Source organism: Anopheles coustani, chromosome 3, assembly GCF_943734705.1.
Source record: "Anopheles coustani chromosome 3, idAnoCousDA_361_x.2, whole genome shotgun sequence".
In the NCBI taxonomy this organism is placed as follows: Eukaryota; Metazoa; Arthropoda; class Insecta; order Diptera; family Culicidae; genus Anopheles; species Anopheles coustani.
This window is the reverse complement of record NC_071288.1, coordinates 488,448-509,472: the sequence shown is the minus strand read 5'-3', so window position 1 is coordinate 509,472 and position 21,025 is coordinate 488,448. Positions and strand designations below refer to the sequence as shown.

Sequence of the window (21,025 nt, the reverse complement as noted above, 5' to 3'; positions counted from 1 at the left end):
ATTCTCAATAGTCGTAAGTGAAATCGGACGAAAAACTCAATCGTTCGATTTGAGTAAACTGATATCATTCACTTTGGCTTTACATCGTCTCGTTATGTGACTTTTTCGACTCATCTCGTATCTGAATCAAGTCACATCAAATTCAAATAGATTCGGATCAAGTCTCAATCAAATCAAGTCAGAATCGAATCAAAACCGGGCACCGATCAAATCAAATTTATTCAAATCCCAAACAAATCAAATCTAACTCGAATCCTTCAAATGGGACTCAATCCTTTAGAATCCGCCTGGAGGTCGATTCTTCGGATCTTCCGAATTCCGATTTTGCCAACACTAGATTTTTCAGCGGAGTAAAAAAGTCGATTCTGGCGGACGAGTCGCGTCTCGGTCCATTTTATAGAGTTTTTCTTATGGATCCGGTAAACCGTGTGGTCGATAAACTGTTGCAAATGAATGGACTTTTTTGCAGTTAGAGTCAGTGCGCGTGAAAAGTAGAAACAGCACTTTGGATACTGTGAACAATAGGCATTTTCTGCCCCTTATAAGTTATATCGTTTGTTCCCAGACGGGAGCTTCGGCATCCGTCAAAATGTCTTCGGAGTTCGACAAGTTCCAAGAGTGCCTGAAGGCGTCATTTTGGAAAAATGTCAAAAATAATCGTGCAGAGCGCAAAGCAAACGGCACTGCACTAAAGGTTGAATCAAAATCCGAACAGAATGCATCCGAACCAGTGACGAAAGTGATACAGCCACTGCCCGAACCTCAGCAGAAAGCACCCCCTCCTGTGGTGCCTGAACCCGTTGTTTATAACAAAAAAATCGATGCCCACATCGATGCGTCGCTGGAGGAACTTCTCGCGAAAGATCCGAAATGTGAAGAATATGATGACTATGTTCCTCCCCGAGCCCCCAAAACGCCACCCATGAATGATTACGATGACATTGTCCATCGACCACAGACGCCAATGGAACTGCCGGATACAGATGGTGTTGACATTCTCGATTCTCCGGATTGCTCCGGGCGCAGGGTGGCTCATCCGAAAGAAACAAAAGCGGATGAAATACTTCTAGAGAAATTGTGGCAGTACTTCGGCCATCGTGATTTTAAAAGTCAACTTCAGAAGGAAGCTATCGAAACAATCATTGCAAGTATGTATCTAAAAACAAAAGAGTATTAAGTTCGTTTTTACATTTGAGTTTGTTTTATTTTTCCCCTCCTATAGGAACGCGTGATGTGTACGTTTCGATGCCTACGGGAGCAGGAAAATCGCTTTGCTTTCAACTGCCCGGCGTTATGCAAGATAACAAAGTAACAATAGTATTCTCCCCGCTACTAGCGTTGATCAAAGATCAACTAGACACTTTGGCTCGAAATAAAATCCCCGCAGATTCGATCAATTCGAAAATGAGTGCTCGAGACCGTGAGCGAGTTTTGAACGATCTGAAGAGTGTAAAAACAGACATACGCTTTCTGTACATCACCCCCGAGCAGGCTAATACTGCAACGTTCAAAGAAATTATGAGCCAGTTGGTCAAATTTCGCAAAGTTGCCTATGTAGTAGTAGACGAAGCGCACTGCGTCAGTGAATGGGGACACGATTTCCGTCCGGACTATTTGAAGCTGGGTAACCTGCGAACTGAGTACCCTTCCATACCATGGATAGCTTTGACAGCAACGGCTTCGAAGCAAGTTGTCGAAGACATTTTGAAAAATCTCCGGTTGAAAGCACCTGTGGCAATGTTCAAAACCCACTGCTTCCGACACAATCTATACTACGACGTTGTATTTAAAAACTCTATCCAGGACGACTACCTGCATTTGAAAGAATACATCGAAGGTATTCTGGGAAAACAGGACGAAGTGAAGCCGGTAAGTGTGAACATTTCACTCACAAAGCAGCTACACTACTGTACTGACAAAAACGTCGTTCTTTCCATTACAGAGCAAGCGGGCGTGTGGCATTATTTACTGCCGCACACGGGAGAATACCGAGCGTGTGGCCGCTAGCTTGACAAAGCTAGGCCTTCGTACGGTGCCGTACCATGCTGGGCTGAAGCAGTCGGAAAGAGAGCAAGTGCAGGAGGATTGGATGGAGGGCAAGTACGTTGCCATAGCGGCCACTATCAGCTTCGGCATGGGAGTGGATAAAGGCTCGGTGCGATTTGTCGTACATTGGGACAACCCGCAGAACGTGGCCGCCTTCTACCAGGAATCGGGTCGAGCTGGTCGCGATGGAAAGAAATCCTACTGCCGCATTTACCACTGCCGAGAGCAGTGTAAATCCATCGAATTCCTTCTTCGCCAGGATTTGCAGAAGAGCCAAGATACGCACAAAGAAGAGGCTGTCAAGCAGGCTGTGAAAAACTTTGAAAAGATGGTGGAATTTTGTGAAACTGCTCGCTGCCGGCACCGGTTGTTCTCGGACTATTTTGGAGATGACCCGCCAGACTGTCGCAACATGTGCGACGTGTGCACGAATACAAAAAAGGTTGAAAAAGCGATAGAAATGTTCCAGCAGCTCGCTTACACTGGGAAACTCAAAACCATGACCGTTTATGATGAGGATCCGTCGGATTTGTACGGTGGTGGCCGCAAAGGTGCAGATAACGAGTATTATGATGGAAGCAGCAACAGCTACAGTGAAGGACGTGACAAGCGCAAACAGAGTGAATCCGCTTTACTGATCCAAAAGCAATTCGCGCTACGCAAAGCAGCGGGTGCAAAGGAAATGAGTATGCATCGTTCCGCCACAATTGGGCGTGTAAAATTTGCCATGCAGACTCCCGTGAAAGTAAGTGGTTTGACGATTGCGACTCGCGAAACCAACGTTACCACCCTGGCCGATTTGATGAAGAAAAATGTGGAAAACTGCAAGGGTATCGAAGATCCCGACTATAGCCTGGTGTACAAGGACTTCGAGGACATCGCCGTCGAGATGGAGTATGAGGCATTCACCAAGAATACAGTGAAAAGTCTGTACCATCGAGCGATTGTTAAGCAGGTAAGTGAGATGATTGGTGAGCGCTCCGAGCAATTTCTGTTCCTTCGTTGCAACCCAGACCCCATTGTTAGTCTGGGTGAAATACAATTGAACTATTTTCTCACATTCATTTTATTTTTTGCATACGTCCTAGGACATATGGCCTCCTAGTACAATCAAATATACTTATTTACCGCCATTTCACCTATCAGTTCAGAAAGTTTCAATCAAGGTGCGTTTTTCGCTTTTTGTGAATCAAATCAATTTTCAATCCACGCCTATCAACGATAAACGTGTATTTACAACACATGTTGCCAGTGTAGAAGCGTACGGCAAACGGCTGCAATGTCGTCGACCCAGACCCGAACGACGGAAGGCGCAAGTTGCTGGGAAAGCATTCACCAGAGTGCGTTTGCGGCTAGCAAACCCCAAGGCTAGGTTCTTTGCTCAACTTCCACCCAACCAACTTTCGTCGTTAGCACACCATCAGCTTCAACTTATGTTGTACTGAGTATCCGTCTCAATCGCCAACTCAACCACACTTTTCCTCTGTCGCTCGATTGTGTTGTCTTTGCGTTTACCAGTGAAAATGCGCCGGGTTCAACGATCAGATCAACCAGCGAAGAAGATTATCCTGCAATCCGCCCCCATGCAATCAATATGTCAAAAATCAAGGTTCAAAACTATGAGCAGGTATTATTGTTAGCATATGCAAATAATGTTTTAATAAGGAAAAATGTTAAGTCCTGTTTTTGTTCTTGAGCTTTCGAATTGGCAGATATTAAGTAAAAATTTGGTCCAGATAAAGAGAAGCTTAACATCGATCCACTGTAGCATTTTTCTTTTATGCATTGCAGAACGAAACGAAATTTAGTATTCTTCCTCTCTACTGCTCCTTCGTGGTTGACTGGTGCAGCGTCAATGTTGCCGAGATAGGCTGAACTTTTGCTAGATTATCAGTTTAATGCTTATTCCTTTCCGTAGGTATCCGCTATAAAATCGGCCATGGCCGACAAAATGCTTCTTCCTCGCCTGAAGGAGCACTGTCCAAAGCACCGTGCCGCCATGGGCGGCGATTATCGGACGATCGAGGGTGATCTAAAGCGCAAGTATGGCGACAATGTCGTGCAAGAACTTCGCTCGGACGGCCATGACAAGAAGTATGATTCCCATCATCACCACCATCATCACCGGAGCGAACGGAATGGCGATCGTAAGCGATCCTCGAAGCTGCAGACAAAACCCAGCTCCTCGCGGGACCGTGACGGCCTCAGTCAGTCATCGATCAGTTCATACTTTAGCGCCAAAAATAGTACCTGCTCGTCGGCCACGGCGTTGGCAAGTGGCTCCGGATCCGGCCTGATGACGATCGACGATGGTGACATGTGGGACGCTGATCCAAAGAAAGATGGCAGACGTTCTAGCAACGAACTGGCGCCACCGGGACAGGTTCCCGCGCCATCAGCGATCGGAGGCCCAATACCACGATCACCTCCAACCTCTCCGATTTCGCCAAGATCACCGCGTTCTCCCCGTTCACCTAGATCGCCGCGATCGCCACCATCACCACCGCGATCTCCACGATCTCCCCGCTCGCCACCATCACCCCGATCCCCTCGATCGCCTCGATCCCCGTCGGTGGAGTATGTGTCGAACGAAGCGTACCAAGACCCGCCGTCACAGACGCGTCGTTTGAGCGAACACAGCGATCATCGCCGTCGATCTACGTCCGGTTCGCGGACGGCTTCGAAGGACCGCGTCTACAGGGAACGATCCCGGTCCGGGTCTCGGGGATATTCAAGTGAGCGATCGCGAACCAAGCAAAAGAATTCCTACAAACGGTCGCGTGAAAGCAGCCGATCGTACTCACGAGAACGTTCCTACTCCTACCGCTCCGGTAGTTCTCGCTCGCGAGACTGGGAAGAAGATGAGGTCGCACGAAGACGGAGGCGGCAATACGAAGAAGAGGAGTACGATCGGGAGTACGATCGCGGCCTAACCAAAAAGCAGCGTAGCTACGAGGAGGAGCACGAGGCGAACAATAGTACGAAGCACAACCATCACCACCAAACTGTCCGACGCCCGCCATCGCCGTCGCCTGAGGAAGAGTTCGCCAGCTACGTGGCCCCGAAAAAACGAGTATCGCATTACGTCGAGAGCGGTTCCGCTTCAGCAGGCGGGAGCTACGGTATCGGGGCAACTTACGTTTCGGGAGGCGGATCGTCGTCCGGATACAACAGTTATGGGCCACAGAAGGCCACTGGCAGTGGCAGTTCTTCGCAGATGCTCAACAACGAGGATATGTGGGATGACGATCCCGAACCAACTCCGGCCAGCAGCAACCGGGTAAAGGATAATCATCCGCCTCCACCAGCATCTCCGCCGCCGATGTCGCCCTCTCCGGAACCGGAACACCAGTACTTGCATGCAAACTACGTACCTCCATCGCCGCCGCCGCTTCATTCATCCTCTCCCGCATCTCCACCACTACAGACTTCCATGCATCACGAAAAGCACACTCAGAAGCAGCGCGCGTACGATCACCGTTCACCGTACGATGGAGCCGCCGTCGATCCGCGTTTAGCTGGTATTCCTAAAAATTCTCCGTCTTCCGGGGGCGGTGTACCGGTATCATCTGCATCCGCAGGCATTCCAATGGGCGGATACACTGGAATGACGGGAGCTAACTTAAGCACTTCCAGCGGCATAATTTTGCAGAGCGGAGCTCTACTGAAACAATCCGCTGTCCTAAACACAGCTGCTAGTGTGAGTGTTAACGTAAACAACAATGTCACGGCGGCTGCCAACCAACAGCAGCACGTAACTCATTCTTCGGCCAGTCTCACACCTGGAGGGCCTCCGGACTCTGCCGGATCGACACCTTCCGGCTCACAGCTGGCCGAAATGGAAAAGAAGAAGAAAAATCTGGCCAGCTGCGTGATTCAATTCCTAATGCCGTACTATCGCGAAGAGAAGATAGTTTCGAAAGAGTTGTTTAAAGGGCTAGCAAGGAAAATTTCTCACAAATTCTACGAAGCCGATGTAACCGGTAAGTTAAACTCAGAAGACTGAAACCCTGAATATAGTCAGTCAATTTTATGTATTTTATATTTACAATTACCTTTCTAGCCGAGCGAAAAGTGAAAAAGTACATCGACGACATGATGGCTCACAAAGGAATCATTGCAAGCGAGGCCGATTTTCCTAAATAGAAGCGAAGCAAAACGCGCATTTGCGCGTTTCGAACAAGACCGCGCAGGAGGATGTAAAGATATGCAACCGATGGATGCCGCTCTTGGTGTATCTTTTCTAGCTGTAAGATCTTCGTTTGTAAATATTAGAGCTAGATAAACAATGATGAGAACTACTACTTTGGTGCATGATCAAGCTGAAGCTGATTTTTATTGGTCATCAGCTAGCGAGGATTGAATATTCCATTGTTACTTTTTTTTCGACTGCAACCCATGCGCTCAAAAGAAAACCAATGTCGGCTGTCGGTAGTTTCGGTAGCGATGGCAGTTTTAAAGTTTCCAGTTACGCCGCTGACACGTAACAAACTACTGCGGTCTCGAATCGCGTGTCTGCAAACCTCCAAGATGAATTATGATTAACATTTATCCGGCTAAACTAAGCAAATCGGTGGCTTTGCCGTCACATTGCACACAGATAAATATGTTACTTAGTGCGCGAGGAAGTCGTCTAACAAGGATTGTGTGAATAAAAAATACCATCGCATAAAGAAATAAGGTTAACGTGTTCTTGTGTTGTTTATAACGTTCAGCTGAGAAAGTCGCGGAAAAGTACCCAGTTCGGCGCTTTATTTACCCGGTGCATTTACAACATCATAAAATGTGATCGAATGTTACAGATAGAGATTGTTCTTTAACATAAAAGGCAACAATTAAAGCAACCAAGAAATGCCATATTCTAGAGAATCTGTTTCGATGTCCAAAATGAATCAAATCTATGCTTGTGTAACAAAATTAAAGGAAATCCGTTTTCCAACGATAGCCTCATTCGCACTACTTCGTGCTCTGCAGCGACTGGTAGTACTCCGACAGTATTTGCCAAGCCTTTGGCTCCATGAAACCATCGGGTGGGTTCTCACCGTTGCGTGCGAGCGTTCGCATTCGCGTACCGGAAATGAAATCAAACTCCTCCTTTCGGCTTGGATCGAAAAAGGCCATTTTCGAGACCGATTTGTCGTAAGCTGCCACGCGGAAGGGAAGAATCTGCAAAGCCAAATTTGTTGGAGCGATTAGGAGCATGATCACTTGAAAGCAATGCGTCGGGGCTTACCTCAATGCTATCCAATCCTGGAGCCATCTTAAGAACTCGCGCTCCATGTGTTCCGTCGTACAGGTTTCCATCGGGATAGACCATCTTATCAGGATGCGGCATTCCGGCAGGATCGCGTCCCACAATATAATGATTCGCTCCGGCATTCATACCTGGTTGAAGTAAATCGACAAAAGAGCATTTCTAAAACGAATCAACTCAAGTATGTGTGTGTGTGTCTACGTACGAGCCTTTGCATGCCATTGCACTTCCGTCGGTCCTGCATACATCATGGGAGAAGGAAAAATTGCTAACACGGTATGCTTCCTGTCCAGCACACCCGAATCCAGCACGGCCTGATGCTGTGCCATGCGCACTGGCAGCGGTACATCATCGTCCTTCGTCCAGCCACCAAGCGGATGCAACAATAGTACCGGATTCTTGAAGCCACGTTCTAACAGCTGCCGCCGGCAATCGCTCATCAGCAAAGCGTGCCCGTTATGGATGGGATTACGCAACTGGAATGCGAAAACGGCGTCCGCCTTTATCTCGCGGAACTTTTGACGCAGCTCGTTCGGCGTCAGACGGTAGCTGTCCAGACCGTCGTTCCATTGGATACGTTCCAGCACCTCGATCTCGCCACCGACGAGATAATCGCCGGATTCGTAGATCATCTTAATGTACGGATGATCGCGGTTCGTTGTACCAAACTGCCGGGCGCAGCGTTCTTCCTTTCGTTGGGCGTAAAACTCCGGCTTCCGCAACACCGCCACTGGGCGCCCCTCATACTGCAGCGTAAGGCTACTGACTCCTTCCAGACGCTCCTTATCGGACGCACTAACTGACAGCACTATCGGGACCGATTGATTGACACGCGGTGCATCGTCGTCGTTCTGCAGACAGTTGAAGTGGAGCGATTGCAGATACTCTTGCTCGCGCATGAAGCCCCGCAATGGGGAGGCCCAACCTTCGGCTAGAACCTGCAGCCACTGCAACTCTACCGTTGTGATCGGTATGGCCGGCAACGTTTTTACCTCCGCCTCCAGAGCCGCTTTCAGTGCTTCCGACACGAAAAGCTCCGGCAGGGCCTCGTCCTCTTTAAGGAACTTTGGAATGATCATTTCGTCCTCCAGCAGCGTAATCAGCTTGAGCGTCGATTCACGAATCGACAGTCCTTCCGTGCTAACGCGCAAATCGGGCGACTCTGGAGCCTCGTACGCCTGCGTCACTCCTGTGAAGCCCTGAATCATTCCCTGGCGGGCCTTCTTGTACAGTCCCTTCGTGTCACGCGTTTCGCAAACCTCCAACGGCGTATCGATGTAGATTTCAAAGAACTTCAGATCAGCATCCTTGTGGATCTTACGGGCCATCTCGCGATCCTCGGCAAATGGGGACACAAAGCTGCAGATCGCTACCACGCCACTGTCGGCGAACAGCTTGGCAACTTCCGCCACGCGTCGAATATTTTCCTCGCGATCCACCTGCGAGAAGCCGAGGTTCTTGTTAAGACCAGTGCGTATATTGTCACCATCGAGACCGTAAGAAGGAATCCCTTTCGACACCAGGTAGGCCTCCAGCTCGAACGCGATCGAAGTCTTGCCGGCGCCACTCAGACCTGTCAGCCACACCGTACATCCGCGGAACCCCCGACAGAGGCCAAGGTTTTGACCTCGTATTTCGCGCGATACATTATGCTTCTGCTCGGTGACATTTGTCGCTACTTGAAGACACTGTGGAAACAAGATAGTGGAAGAGATAGAGATAAACAAAACCAATGAATACTTCCGTTGTACTATAATAAACTATCGATCTGATCTTCATATATGAAAAGCAACAGCGAAAAACCACCTCTTGCATCGTTACACGCATACGGAAAGGCGTCGAATGACGTGAACCGTCTCGAGACGCAAGTCTTAAGTACATGACAACTTAGGTAGGAAACATTGCCGATAATAAGCTTACACAGATAAGTTGTTTGTTCTGTATGACGGGTTTGCCGTTAGATGCGTCTCCTTTCCCAGCGGTACCTCAATCCGCCATCCAAGATAACCCTACACAGCGGCAATGGTGTACACCCCCGGAAACGTGCACCATAGCAAAGGGGACACATTACTCGTTTGTTGCATTTGACGCTAGAGGCATCGTGGGGTTTGAATAAAACCTTCTGAGCTCCATAGGACGGTACACTTTGTTTGTGCAGTTTTCGTTTGTTTCGTGATAAATGAGAGTCGACGATCACGCACATTACACGCGACATCGTGTCGGATGATGTTAAGTTTCCTCATAGAATAAGTTCACGGAATCGATATCCATTTCTTTGTCGATCATCGGGTGGAAATTCATTTAGGAAGGTATTTAGTTTAGACCCCATACTGATATTTGATAAATGTAAAGGGCAGGAAAACTGCTTGCCCGGATGTTAATTATTTCTTAAATATTATTTTGAATGCAAATTTTACCCCATTCGTTTTATTCGTTCAAGATATATTATCACGATTCAAATGCAGGTCGTTGCCCGACCCGCCTGTCTTTTACATAACCAGTCAATGTCCACACTCGCGGGATGAAATAAGAAAGCTTCAAAAACTATTCCCTTGACTCCTATTTTCCGTTACCATAACCGTTGTGAAGCCTTCCTCAAGCTGTTTCCTAGGGAACGGTATTTTTTTGCCTTAAATTTCACACTCATCTCTGGAGAAGTGCGCGCCATAAATTGCTCAATGGAGTTGGGTGATTTGCATAAGAAAGGAGGATCGCGATCATTCAGTGGTGCGCATAAGTGAAAGTTTCAATACACACGATGATGTCGAGGACCATCCTGAAGGTTCGGGTTGAATTTTTTTTCTCCCGCGTGTAGGGAACATTGTATAAGATATGGTTGGCGTTAAAATGAGCTCGCATAGGTTCGCCTAACTTACCTCCGCCGAAACATTTCCTGGACAGTTCTTGTGCTTACTACAGCGCGTCTCTGCTGGGAGGAGGCGTTTAACGCACTCGTTCTCATAGTTGGAGTTACTTAGAAAGGAGTTATTATTGAAGTTGGCGATTTTCCTGCGCTTCACGAACATTTCACTACGATCGGTCTAAATTTGTAGAATTTTTGAATTTGAACGTTTCGGTTGCCCTAGTTGCGGCACAATCGTTGGATTTTTCGAACAAACAATTGGGGAAATAGCACTATAAAAAACTTCTTTAAATTACCATGCACGTCACAGCGTTTGGTACTTGTTGCACAATGCAGCTAACGAGAAGGAAATCCCTGAGCTTGTGAGCACATCCGATCACGTTGATCGGTGGAACGCGATTGCTCGAAGATTGGAAGCTGCGCTCGAAGAAACTTGCTTTTGCAATGATTATAATGCAGCCAATGCGGAAGATCGCTGTTATAGCTCGGTGGCGGTGGTTTCCTCGCTGGGTGAAAGTTTCCAACGATCGATCGACACACCAAAACAAGACGATCGTATGACCCTTTCCCCGCACTGTTTTGTTGTGGTTTGCTTTGGATTGTTTTTTTCCTCGTCACTTTAACCGTTTTCCAAGCTTATTTTCCACCTCTAAGATGGCACCATCGGTAGGAAATACGTGGTACATATTTTTCAACAGAATGCGTCAGAGCAGCATTGCAAATTCCCTGCTTTAGACAAAGCGACTTTAGGTGAACGCGTGGCGCCGTCTAAACGTATTGTGAGCAGTACGCATGATCGTTGTGTCCTATTTATTTATTACAACCGCGCTTCATAATCAAACCCCGCTATGCCTACCACCGTACCTTGATGTTCATTAACCCAACAACAAACTGGCTGCCAATGGCCGAGCAGAAACGTACTAGAGCTCAATGTAATCAATGCGCAAAGGGTTATGGTGCAGACCGAAGCACTTGTCTTGTTACTTGTGCGCTTGGTGACCCTTACCAATCGAGGCAGTATGTACGACTATCGGCTGCGATAAACTTATTTGATAAGCATAACGTTCGTGTATGTTTTTTTAAATTAATGAATTGCTGCGTATGCAATTTTTAATGCCTTTTGTCAACGCAGCACTACACCATACCGTGAACAGCGAGTCAAATCAAACAACCATTGCTGAAAAGCATGTGTGTTACTTGGTTTGTTTTAAATAATTTAGCTCCCTAACTATTTGTGCTTGTTCCAATAATTAACATGGAACTAAATGGTGTAAGTCAGCAATGCTTAATTTTTATTTGAGATAATTCTACATTTATCAGCAAATATTCTGTCCCCACTATCAGCTCCAATGCCTCACATTCGATAGATAATTCACATTCCATATGGCACTGTAGTGTTATGCCGAAAGTATGCCATATGTATTGTCAATTAACATATATCACGTGTTTGGAGCATGTTTCCGTTTTCTAATACTTTTTTCACCCTTTCAACTAGATTCAACATTAAAAACTGCTTACAGCGTATCCAGATCAGCATGTTGCAAGTAATTGGTGTTTATTTGAAACAGGCTTTATGAAACTGGACATTCCAGCGGAAGTATGAACATCTAAACCATATCGTCGAAGCAGATTTCAAAATACTTCCTGACTAGCTAGTTTAAACATTGTGGAACTCGGACAATGCTTATGAAAATATACATTGTTCTCCATGTTGATCACTTTCCATACTAGAGTTGTTGTATTGAAATGCTATCTCGGATACTTACTGTTCTCTGTTTTTTTGCTGCCTTGTCTGGTTCTCCACTCATCTTGATTATTAGAACTGTTTCCTATACAATCTATCTTTGGTTTACTTTAGAAAATACTGAGGCACACACACGGTACGCTGACGAACTCACAATCTAATTGTGCTACTTTACCAAGCTCTACAATTAGCACTGTGTGGCGGAGAAACAGACATGCGACACAACTATCGCTGCTACAAAGGAATAAATCGAGATGTGTTTGAGCACCTTCGCCTAACCTCCGTGCGGAGTTTCCGTCAGCAATAATTGGATATTTAACTGCCGTTGGCAATCGAGCATTTGCAAGCTTAGCACCGGTACTTTACGTGACAAAACTTTGATAAAGAGCCAAAAGTATGGAATGCGGCGAACGGGATTTTTGTAAACAATCGTCTGTCAAATGTAACTGCCCGCCCGCTAGGCGATTTCGAGCAATCGTCCTAAAAATGTTCTAAAATGAAACAAACATCGAGCAGTTTTGTATGGGAAGTAGAACGAAATAGCACGACTGGTCAAAAACGTACTGCATTTGTTTCACCACCATACAAAAAAGTAGAATGTTTGTTCCGCGCGTAGGACGTTTTTAGAACGATATTTCGAGCTGCCTAGCGGGCAGTTTAGTAACCTTGGTGGCAATTATTATTACAGTAGATCCCCATAGTACGCTATACTCGATATACGCGATTTCGCAATACGAGATTTTTTTAATATGTGAGTTCATAGCGTTTACCGTTGTTGCTTGAGTTCTGATTGGTAAATTTTTCTATGTTTTGGTAGAATGAACAACTTAATACGCAGTTTCCAGTCCGACAAAATTTCCGTCTGATGCAGGGCAAAAAAAACACCGACAGCTCATAACAGATGTCGACATCCCACCAGCTAAAATTCGATTCGAATCGACACACCTAAATCCTAGAATTAAAATGTTGAAGAATATTCAAGAAAGCATCACACCCTAAAGCATAAGGTCTTTAAGTTGTACACCTTAAAACATTTCCAAAAACGACTACTTTCCCCATGTTTGCATGACCATATGTCGACAGGAATTTATTTATGAAATCACTTTGCTTTGATTCAACCGTTTTATTTAACGCCTCATGTAAAAAAAAACGCTCCTATTTATATGAAGTATTTTGTGCGGATTAAACACATTATTAAACAACAATGATACAAAAAACACGCATTGAAAAACCATCTAAACTACATAAACCAATCAAACATGAGAGCTTTAAATCCGCCTTTTAGTTATTATTTTTTTGTATTGCTGTTTCATCATCTAATGATAACCACGTTTCTAAATAGTCATACCATAACGTATTCTTTAGTAGTAAAGCTTCTAAGAAACTAACTGGCCTGGGGTGTAAAGTTTAAGTGGCCATCGAAGTTTTCAATGATCAAGAATACGCATGTTACCGGATACAATCTTGTTTTCTAGGATGGCACCGGCCGGGATATCAATACGATCGCCATGGTTAGCTATGATAATAACCGTGCCTCGCAAGGAAACCCCACGCCCGAAGGTAACATCACCAGACACGGTGAGATGATCGAGCTCGATCAAGTCCGGAATATTGGCAAAACGGCTAAGAAACTGATTGACTTTGCTGAAATGGTTGTCACCCAACTTGACCAGTGGCGTCGTCGGGAACATGCGTTGTGGTGACATTACCAATGAACCGTATTTTAGACTGTACAAGTTGGACATCACGAGTAGCAAGTCCGAAGTTTTCTTGACAGGTAAAAATCTTGACCGTGGAACATTGATACCAATGCCACCGTCGAAACACTTCATCGCTGCACCGACGGCCGTTTCCAGTTGGATCACGCGCATACCGTTGTCCAGAGTTTTGTTGTTCACGATGATCTCCATGTTCATCGTCTTTGCATTGAGCACTCGCTCAATCGACTCCAGTCGTGCCCAAATGTTGTTTGTGTTGAAGAATTTGAACGTCTTGACCGATTTGAAGTCATCCACGTGCTCTTTCGGTACCTGCGCGATTTCCAATAGTCGCAGTTTGTTCTCGTAGTTTATCAGCGTACCACCTTTCACATCCGCGCGCGTCTTATCAGTAACCTCCATCACAAACTCGATCGGCTTGTCACCCTGTCGATCATCACCAATTAGACGGTTCAGAATCTTAATGTCCACCGTTGCGCCCAGATTATCGATGTTGGAGAGGAAGCAGTACTCCCGACCTTCTTCAATGAACTTTCTCAGTAGCCCCGAGTTTTGGAAAGATTGGTAGAAATCACCGTGACCAGGCGGGTACCATCTGTAAGTAACGGTAAAGGGTATTTGAAACTTGACATTACAAAGTATAGATTATAATCGTGCTTACGCTTCAATATCATTCTCGATGGCAAAATCTTTAGCGACCGGAAGAAGCGAGTCCCGGCTAATTCGTGGGTAGCAGCTCTGATTGAAGGTGTAGATCTGCACCTGGAAACCCTTGTACTTCCGGATAACCTTCTCCGTGTCTTCGTCGGTGTTGAAGGAGTTCATGAGGACCAGTGGTACGTTAGCATTGTATTTTTTGTTCAAATGCTCGATCTGCTGGACAGTTAGATCTAGGAAAGTCAAATCATTACGCACGGGAATTACACTTTTTGGCCCATGACATCCCATCGACGTGCCTAACCCGCCGTTAAGCTTCACCACCACTAGTTTGTCCAGCATGTCACGGATGTGATCTTCCTGGGGCGATTTAATCGTCGAATAATCCTTTACCGCTCCTTCCGGCAGCTTCTCAATCCGATCCCAGTCGACCGAGGGTCCGTCCTCCTGCAGGAATCGATGGTAGAGTGCCTCGAAACCGCACATTTCCTTCTGAACTGTGGGCCGCCGCACATCTTCAACCGTCTCCAGCAAATTGTCCAGGTCTTTCTTCAAACGCATCAACGCATCACGCTTGGTCGCCTCGTGGAACTCTTTCGTATCCGATGGTACACGCTGGTGTCCACGTACCTAAAAAGTAGTCGAAACAAAAACATCCCAATTTAGACCATTTTTAACCTTTATCTTGCACTATCATTGTATAAAAACACGCGATTAATATGGGGACATTGATGAGTCATGGACACGAACATGATACATGGCAGTTGCGCGCTGGATAACATTTTTCGCTTCGGTAACCTTCAACGAACCCATTTGCGACAGTAATTTAAACTCGAAACGTTGGATTTCATTTAATAGGACTCAGAGAAACGTATGAACCACAAACTACGCAAATTCGTTGAACGTTTAGTAGATTCTGCATGATTTTTCGCTTGTCATTCGATCGACTCAATAGTTATTAAAATAGAATTGCTGTTCACCATTAAGCTCGTTTCGAGCGCCACTAGAATAAAATATTCATCTCTGCGCCAAACCACGAGTTGGTTTCACGGTCGCGTGGTGTTCTTGAGGAGGTCAACTGCACTGTACGCAAAGGCCTTAACATAATTATGCTTCGCAAACGAACCTGCCCATTGCTAACGTTGGAATGGAACATTTTAAAATGCGGTTTTCCCGCATCCGCACTACTGTGGACTGGCTCAGCGTTCAGCACGATGCAAGAGTTCTGTAGCCTGAACATCATACCCGGTTCCGATCTTAACGTTACGTTGACTTCTAGACGCTTCCTGCGAAATCAGCGCTTCGATGGCAGTGGGAACGTATTTCAATTGTTCCACCAAACTTGGAGATTGACTGTAGTGTCGGTACTATGATTAACTAATTCTTAAATCAAAGCAACAGAAAGCCACACGAGCAGGTATCTTCTAACCAACAGCGTTTGATCATCACAGCGCGATACTGAACCATTGAGAGTATTCACAAAGTCTTTTATAGATTTTTGCTTCGCAAATCCCTTCCCCTTTAGAACGAGCAAGTTGCTTTAAAGTTGTCGTTTACAGTGGAAAAAGATAATCTTGTCGAAATTGTGAGACGGTAGAATTACCGGTATTCTTAACCTAGCCCAACGACAAAAAGTTATGCTGGATTACCATCAATCATATTGTAGTTTTGTGTAGGTGAAACCGGGTTCTTAATGATTATCAATTCTAGTTCGCTAGAACGATACATTCAAAGCTGTCCAGTTTGACTAGTGGCTCGTATTGTAGTGCCAGTCATGCTGGTGATCGGTATTTTTTATGATTGTTCTTTTCCTTTATACATCAGTGCCAACACCTTGGAGTTCATATTTTTGACCTTGGAACAGTTGCAATGACACAGCTTCCAACATTGCTATTGGTTCATCTGTAGTACTATTGTACTTTTATTTTGCAATATAGTCGTAAACTGATAACACTATCAGCTTAAACTTTAGCGTCACCAAAGTAAGCAAAACAAGCTGTTACAAAGCTTCCTCATTGGTGTAATTAATCCGGAGCAATAATACTGCACAAGTGGTCTTCGGAAACGTGATGCAACGTGACCTACTCAACTAACCCCATTGCATGATAGGATAACGCTATTAAACTGTACTGATCGCACAGGAGTCTATTACGCTAAATATATAGCTATAAGAAACATTTTATACGACAAACACCCAAAACCGACATTGGTAGAAAATTATCTAGCGAATGGTTTTGGTATCACTCGTTGCATCATCGCTGTTGGGCTCAACTGTACAAATATAGGCGATCGTATTCACATCTGCTCGAAGATGTATTGTTTTACAACATGTTTTGGAAATTGATATCACAAAACCACATATTCCCCCAAACATGCATTTTGTTCGAGTTCGCTCTTCTTCGATAAGGAGAAAAGTTACTGGAAGTACAATTCCTTTCAAGATATTCAGCATCCAAAAGCAGATTTATAAATTTCCAGATTAGTCGTATCACTTTACACGCGACCGTTACTCTTATCTCAGGTCTTGTGTCTGTTGACTTTCATTTGTTCTTCAAAAAATATTCGAATGTTGCTTCCCGCGACAGGGTAGCTTCACCGGAAGGGCTAAGGTCATGCTATCACTGCAAGGACGCGATTTGGACGCAAGGACGCTCACCTTAAACCTTACTTTGTTTTGATCAACGATGATCGTACTATAAATATAAATGCACCCTAATAAATCTTACACTTAGTAGCAAGTCGATGGCGCCGGTCATTTTGGGGCTTCTATGGCTGTAATTTGAACGGTCGTTTTCCAAACTGTACGATCACTCCCATATAACAGTTTCAATTAACCTCCGGTGATCCGTTGCAACTATTACGGAAACGATATTAAACACAAGTACACTCGTCGGGATCAGTTCCAGTTGTAGAATTTAAAACGATCCAAGTAGCGTGTGTGGCCTCTTCTTCGACCTAAACGGGACTGAATTGCTATTGCGTGTGCTTCCAGTAAGTATGACCGTTCAAATCTCCAAGTTCCCGAGACAGACCCGTGCATTAGCGATAGGACTATTGCCAGTGCTGAGAGAATGATAACGAATCAGCGTTTTTTCGAAGTGGAAAGACAAGGTTACGCTACTTTCATCCCTACAACGGAAGATGGGTGGGGGAAGAAAGATGTATACGAGTGGTGAGAAAATTGTGCCTCATATTTGTAAATATTCCGTTGACCAGTTGAGTTTAGAAAATAACCTAACGAACCGAATCAAACAGCCTGCGCTATACAGGTAGTGATTTGCCAAAGATAAGATGCGACCTTAGCACAGTATAGAACTGGTTGAGTCCCCCATGTGAGGGTTGAGTTACATAAAGGTGGGTCCCAGAGTAGCACAGTTTAAAATGTAATAAATGTAGTCGAAATGCCTCGGATCCATTTTGTGTTGTTTAAGCTTAAGCCAATCCACCCGATTGTCATCCGATCAACATCTCATTTTAGCATCCTAGCAGAGGCCAAGGTCGTCCAAGGTCACGAGTTAAACAAAATGAAATACGTCGGCTCGGGAAGAGCCATCTCATCAGACTATCTTTCACTAAAGTGTACACTAATAAAGTGAGACTAATCAGGACATGAGTTATCTTATCGGCTTACCTTCTCGTTCGGAATATTGAGCATTCTGTGGATCGAAAGCAAGTCCCCGGTATCACGACAAGTGGAACCACACTCTACACTGCAGGCCTCCCTGAAGCTCAAAATCTAATTGGCGCGCAGTAACACCACAATTTGGGACACGTAACTGAATCGTAAACCGAACCGGCGGTATCCAAGCTCAAATTAAACGGACGGTACGGTCTGCAACCACGGATCAACTGTTTTCACTTCCCGACGAGTACAAGAAAGTCGCCCGTCGGACCGCAGAAGAAGGTAAAACAGTTTTTGACAGTTTGCTATCGTTTTGTTGTTGCCTTGCGTTTGTAAACACCCGCTTGCAGTGGTGTAGGTTGGATACATCAGAATGAATCAGAAAAGAGCCAACATTTAAACTTTTTGAGTTCAATAGCTGACTTTCAATTTAATTATATACTTTTGATTCCATGATTTGGATTTATTTTGATTTTTATCAAACATAAATAAACACCTTTCATACACACAAGTTAACAATACATAAGTCCGAGGAATACATAAAAAAGATTTTTGCCTCCGTCAGAAAATCCTGCACCGCTAATCTTGCTGCCACTGCAAAGAAAAGAAAAGTTTTGTAGATAGATCCTGCAGAGAAGTAGTTGCAGTATGAGAGTTTATAGAGCCGTTCGGCTTCTTTCGCCTGTTCCTGAAGAGAAATTAATTCGGGGGGCAGTATTACCTTGAGCGTCGGCTGGCCACCCATTCTGCTAGCTTCCTGTTCCCGTCGTTCTTGTTCCGCAGCTCGCTGCTGTTGCCGGCGCAGTTTGTCCAAATCTTTGATTCCTCGAGATTCCTGTTCAATCCTTCGTCGTTCTGCGGCTTCTCGTTGTTGTTGTCGCCTTACTTCCTACGGTTGGAATGAATATGATTAGGAACTACTTTATTCCTTTATGCTGGAGACATGCAGATTACCGCATCTGGAGTTAGCAGTTCTTCGGTAGACCCTTTAAAGCACGACGAACACAACCCCATTTTACTGTATTCAAGGAAAATAAATCCAAACAAGATTTCCCAAAAATCTGATCTGATATGACTGATCAACAGCTGCTGCTAGGTACGACGGATTTTGTTGTTGACAAGTTAATGAAGCTGTGTCCACACCTAGACGATCCGAATGCTGCATTGGTTGAATCGGTGCTGATGCGTTACGTGTCTGCTTGCGTTCAAATTATACTTACGTAAATAATTCATTCGAATTATTCATGTCTTGTGTACATTGAACTGAATTTAATGATGGTTTAAGGTTGAAAACGTTGTTCTTTTGGCGGATGGAAAACGCAAACATGTGCGTTGCTGTGAAGCTGTGACCAGGCCCTAATTTGTTATAAAGCAACCCTGCACTAGTGATGGGAAAATCGGCTCCGACGAACTCCGGTAAATTTTGGAGCCGGCTCCGAACTACTGGCTCCAAACTACCAGCTCCGGGGCCGGGTGTGAAAAAAGCAACTAATCTCCACGAACTTTTCATTGCGAGATTATGTAACCAAAAAAAAGGGGTCCCGTATGCTTGGAACCGTCGGTGTGGAGCTGGCTTCGGGGTCGGTAGTGGGCTCCGGAGTGCCCACCACTACCCTACACATTTCATTTGACGTAAGGAAAAATAAAAAAAATACTGTCGACCATCTTTCTTCGTCGTCTCCGAACAGAGCGCACTAAGGCCCTTTCTTCAGTAAAACGATCGAGTAAATTGTTTTAAAGCGATTGAAAATGCTGTCCAGAGCGGTGCTTTTGTCAGGTGAGCATAGTTAGTGGGTCGCAATTTATCAGTTACATCAGAAATATCTTAAAAGGACAACAAACCTAGCATGGTATCCTGACGGAGAATAGTACGTTTATGTAATCGGCAAGTGTCAGAATTGCGGTTTCTTGTTCGTGAAAATAGCGAAACAGCCAAGATAGATAATCAAATAGTTGTGCAATCAAGTGCGATCGCCTAGCTGCTTGCCCTTTTGTCGTTCAATTGATAGATTGATAATGGTTTCCTTACTAAAATCTCGATTGCTTACGTGTTCTGTCGGTAGCGGCCAAGAAGCCCGCAGCCCTAGTGCTGGCCCGTGGTGCTTCCAGCCAGCCAGCTGAGCGCCCGAAGCGACCGGAACATGGAGGAAAGGTTCGCCTGGGATTCCTGCCCGAAGAATGGTTTACTTTCTTCTACAACAAGACCGGCGTTACTGGTCCGTATGTCTTTGGTGCAGGTCTGCTGACGTACTTGTGCTCCAAGGAAATCTATATTATGGAGCATGAATATTACAATGGCCTGTCACTTGCCATTATGGTTGTGTTCGCTGTAAAGAAGTTCGGCCCGGCGATGGCTAACTACCTGGACAAGGAGGTCGATGTAAGTATTTCTCCGCCAAAAATGTGCCAGCATCGCCCGATCTTGACGCGTTTCATTTTTGCGTTATTTTCCAGAAAATCGAAAACGAGTGGAAGGAAAGCCGCGAGAATAGCATCCAGCAGCTGAGCCAGGCCATCGAAGATGAAAAGAAGGAACAATGGCGCGCAGAAGGCCAGACAATGCTGATGCAAGCCAAGAAGGAGAACGTTGCCCTGCAACTGGAAGCCGCCTACCGCGAACGTGCCATGAACGCATACCGTGAGGTCAAGAAACGCCTGGACTACCAGGTTGAGCGTCAGAACGTGGATCGCCGCATCTCTCAGAAGCACATGGTGGACTGGATTGTAAACAATGTGGTTAAATCGATTACCCCAGATCAGGAGAAGGAAAACCTTAACAAGTGTATTGCCGACCTTGGCGCATTGGCTGCCAGATCGAAGTAAATACGATATGTGGTTATTTTTCGATCTTTTCAATCGGAGCCTAAAGGAAAAAAACAACAAAATGTTAGAATGTGCAAGGCTGGCAGTGTGACTTTGCTGTAGCATCTGCGGAAAAAACGCGTACCGACGTCGCTCACCGATGTATCCTCCAACAAACGCGTATCTAAATAATATATGGCATCGATAAGAGCGCCTCGATAGTGAAACAATTTATGGGTTATTGTTAATTTCATTCCCCTGACGTCTTTAGTTATTCATTCGGGCGATGGTTGATGACACTTTTTCAGGGTGCGTCGAC

General features: G+C 45.3%; 5 protein-coding genes across 7 annotated transcripts; 2 read left to right on the top strand and 3 right to left on the bottom strand.

Moving 5' to 3' along the window:
* Positions 1 to 396: 396 nt before the first annotated feature.
* On the top strand, positions 397 to 6,246 carry LOC131260758 (ATP-dependent DNA helicase Q5-like). Of its 2 annotated transcripts, XM_058262572.1 has the most exons (6): positions 397 to 1,148; positions 1,223 to 1,869; positions 1,943 to 3,001; positions 3,135 to 3,212; positions 3,965 to 6,029; positions 6,110 to 6,246. In XM_058262572.1, exons 1-6 carry the CDS (start codon positions 590 to 592, stop codon positions 6,190 to 6,192), a joined length of 4,491 nt encoding a protein of 1,496 aa, XP_058118555.1. In that variant the 5' UTR covers positions 397 to 589; the 3' UTR covers positions 6,193 to 6,246. The 2 variants fall into 2 exon arrangements, with proteins under 2 accessions (XP_058118555.1, XP_058118556.1); XM_058262573.1 differs by lacking the exon at positions 3,135 to 3,212.
* Positions 6,247 to 6,719: 473 nt separating this feature from the next.
* Positions 6,720 to 12,268, bottom strand: LOC131260759 (bifunctional 3'-phosphoadenosine 5'-phosphosulfate synthase). Of its 2 annotated transcripts, none has more exons than XM_058262575.1 (4): positions 11,930 to 12,268; positions 7,506 to 8,988; positions 7,280 to 7,431; positions 6,720 to 7,212 (listed from the first exon to the last, which is right to left on the bottom strand). In XM_058262575.1, exons 1-4 carry the CDS (start codon positions 11,969 to 11,971, stop codon positions 7,003 to 7,005), a joined length of 1,887 nt encoding a protein of 628 aa, XP_058118558.1. In that variant the 5' UTR covers positions 11,972 to 12,268; the 3' UTR covers positions 6,720 to 7,002. The 2 variants fall into 2 exon arrangements, with proteins under 2 accessions (XP_058118558.1, XP_058118557.1); XM_058262574.1 differs by lacking the exon at positions 11,930 to 12,268 and adding an exon at positions 10,177 to 10,326.
* Positions 12,269 to 12,965: 697 nt separating this feature from the next.
* LOC131272192 (UTP--glucose-1-phosphate uridylyltransferase) lies at positions 12,966 to 18,163 on the bottom strand. The gene is made up of 3 exons (XM_058273848.1): positions 17,914 to 18,163; positions 14,287 to 14,912; positions 12,966 to 14,220 (listed from the first exon to the last, which is right to left on the bottom strand). Exons 1-3 carry the CDS (start codon positions 17,935 to 17,937, stop codon positions 13,335 to 13,337), a joined length of 1,536 nt encoding a protein of 511 aa, XP_058129831.1. The 5' UTR covers positions 17,938 to 18,163; the 3' UTR covers positions 12,966 to 13,334.
* A 152-nt stretch (positions 18,164 to 18,315) lies between these two features.
* On the bottom strand, positions 18,316 to 19,022 carry LOC131258900 (small VCP/p97-interacting protein). The gene is made up of 3 exons (XM_058260294.1): positions 18,859 to 19,022; positions 18,626 to 18,793; positions 18,316 to 18,498 (listed from the first exon to the last, which is right to left on the bottom strand). The coding sequence occupies exons 1-3, from the start codon at positions 18,916 to 18,918 to the stop codon at positions 18,484 to 18,486; spliced, it is 243 nt and encodes an 80-aa protein (XP_058116277.1). The 5' UTR covers positions 18,919 to 19,022; the 3' UTR covers positions 18,316 to 18,483.
* Positions 19,023 to 19,540: 518 nt separating this feature from the next.
* On the top strand, positions 19,541 to 20,957 carry LOC131271612 (ATP synthase subunit b, mitochondrial). The gene is made up of 3 exons (XM_058273101.1): positions 19,541 to 19,681; positions 19,968 to 20,284; positions 20,359 to 20,957. The coding sequence occupies exons 1-3, from the start codon at positions 19,654 to 19,656 to the stop codon at positions 20,725 to 20,727; spliced, it is 714 nt and encodes a 237-aa protein (XP_058129084.1). The 5' UTR covers positions 19,541 to 19,653; the 3' UTR covers positions 20,728 to 20,957.
* The last annotated feature ends 68 nt before the right edge of the window (positions 20,958 to 21,025 follow it).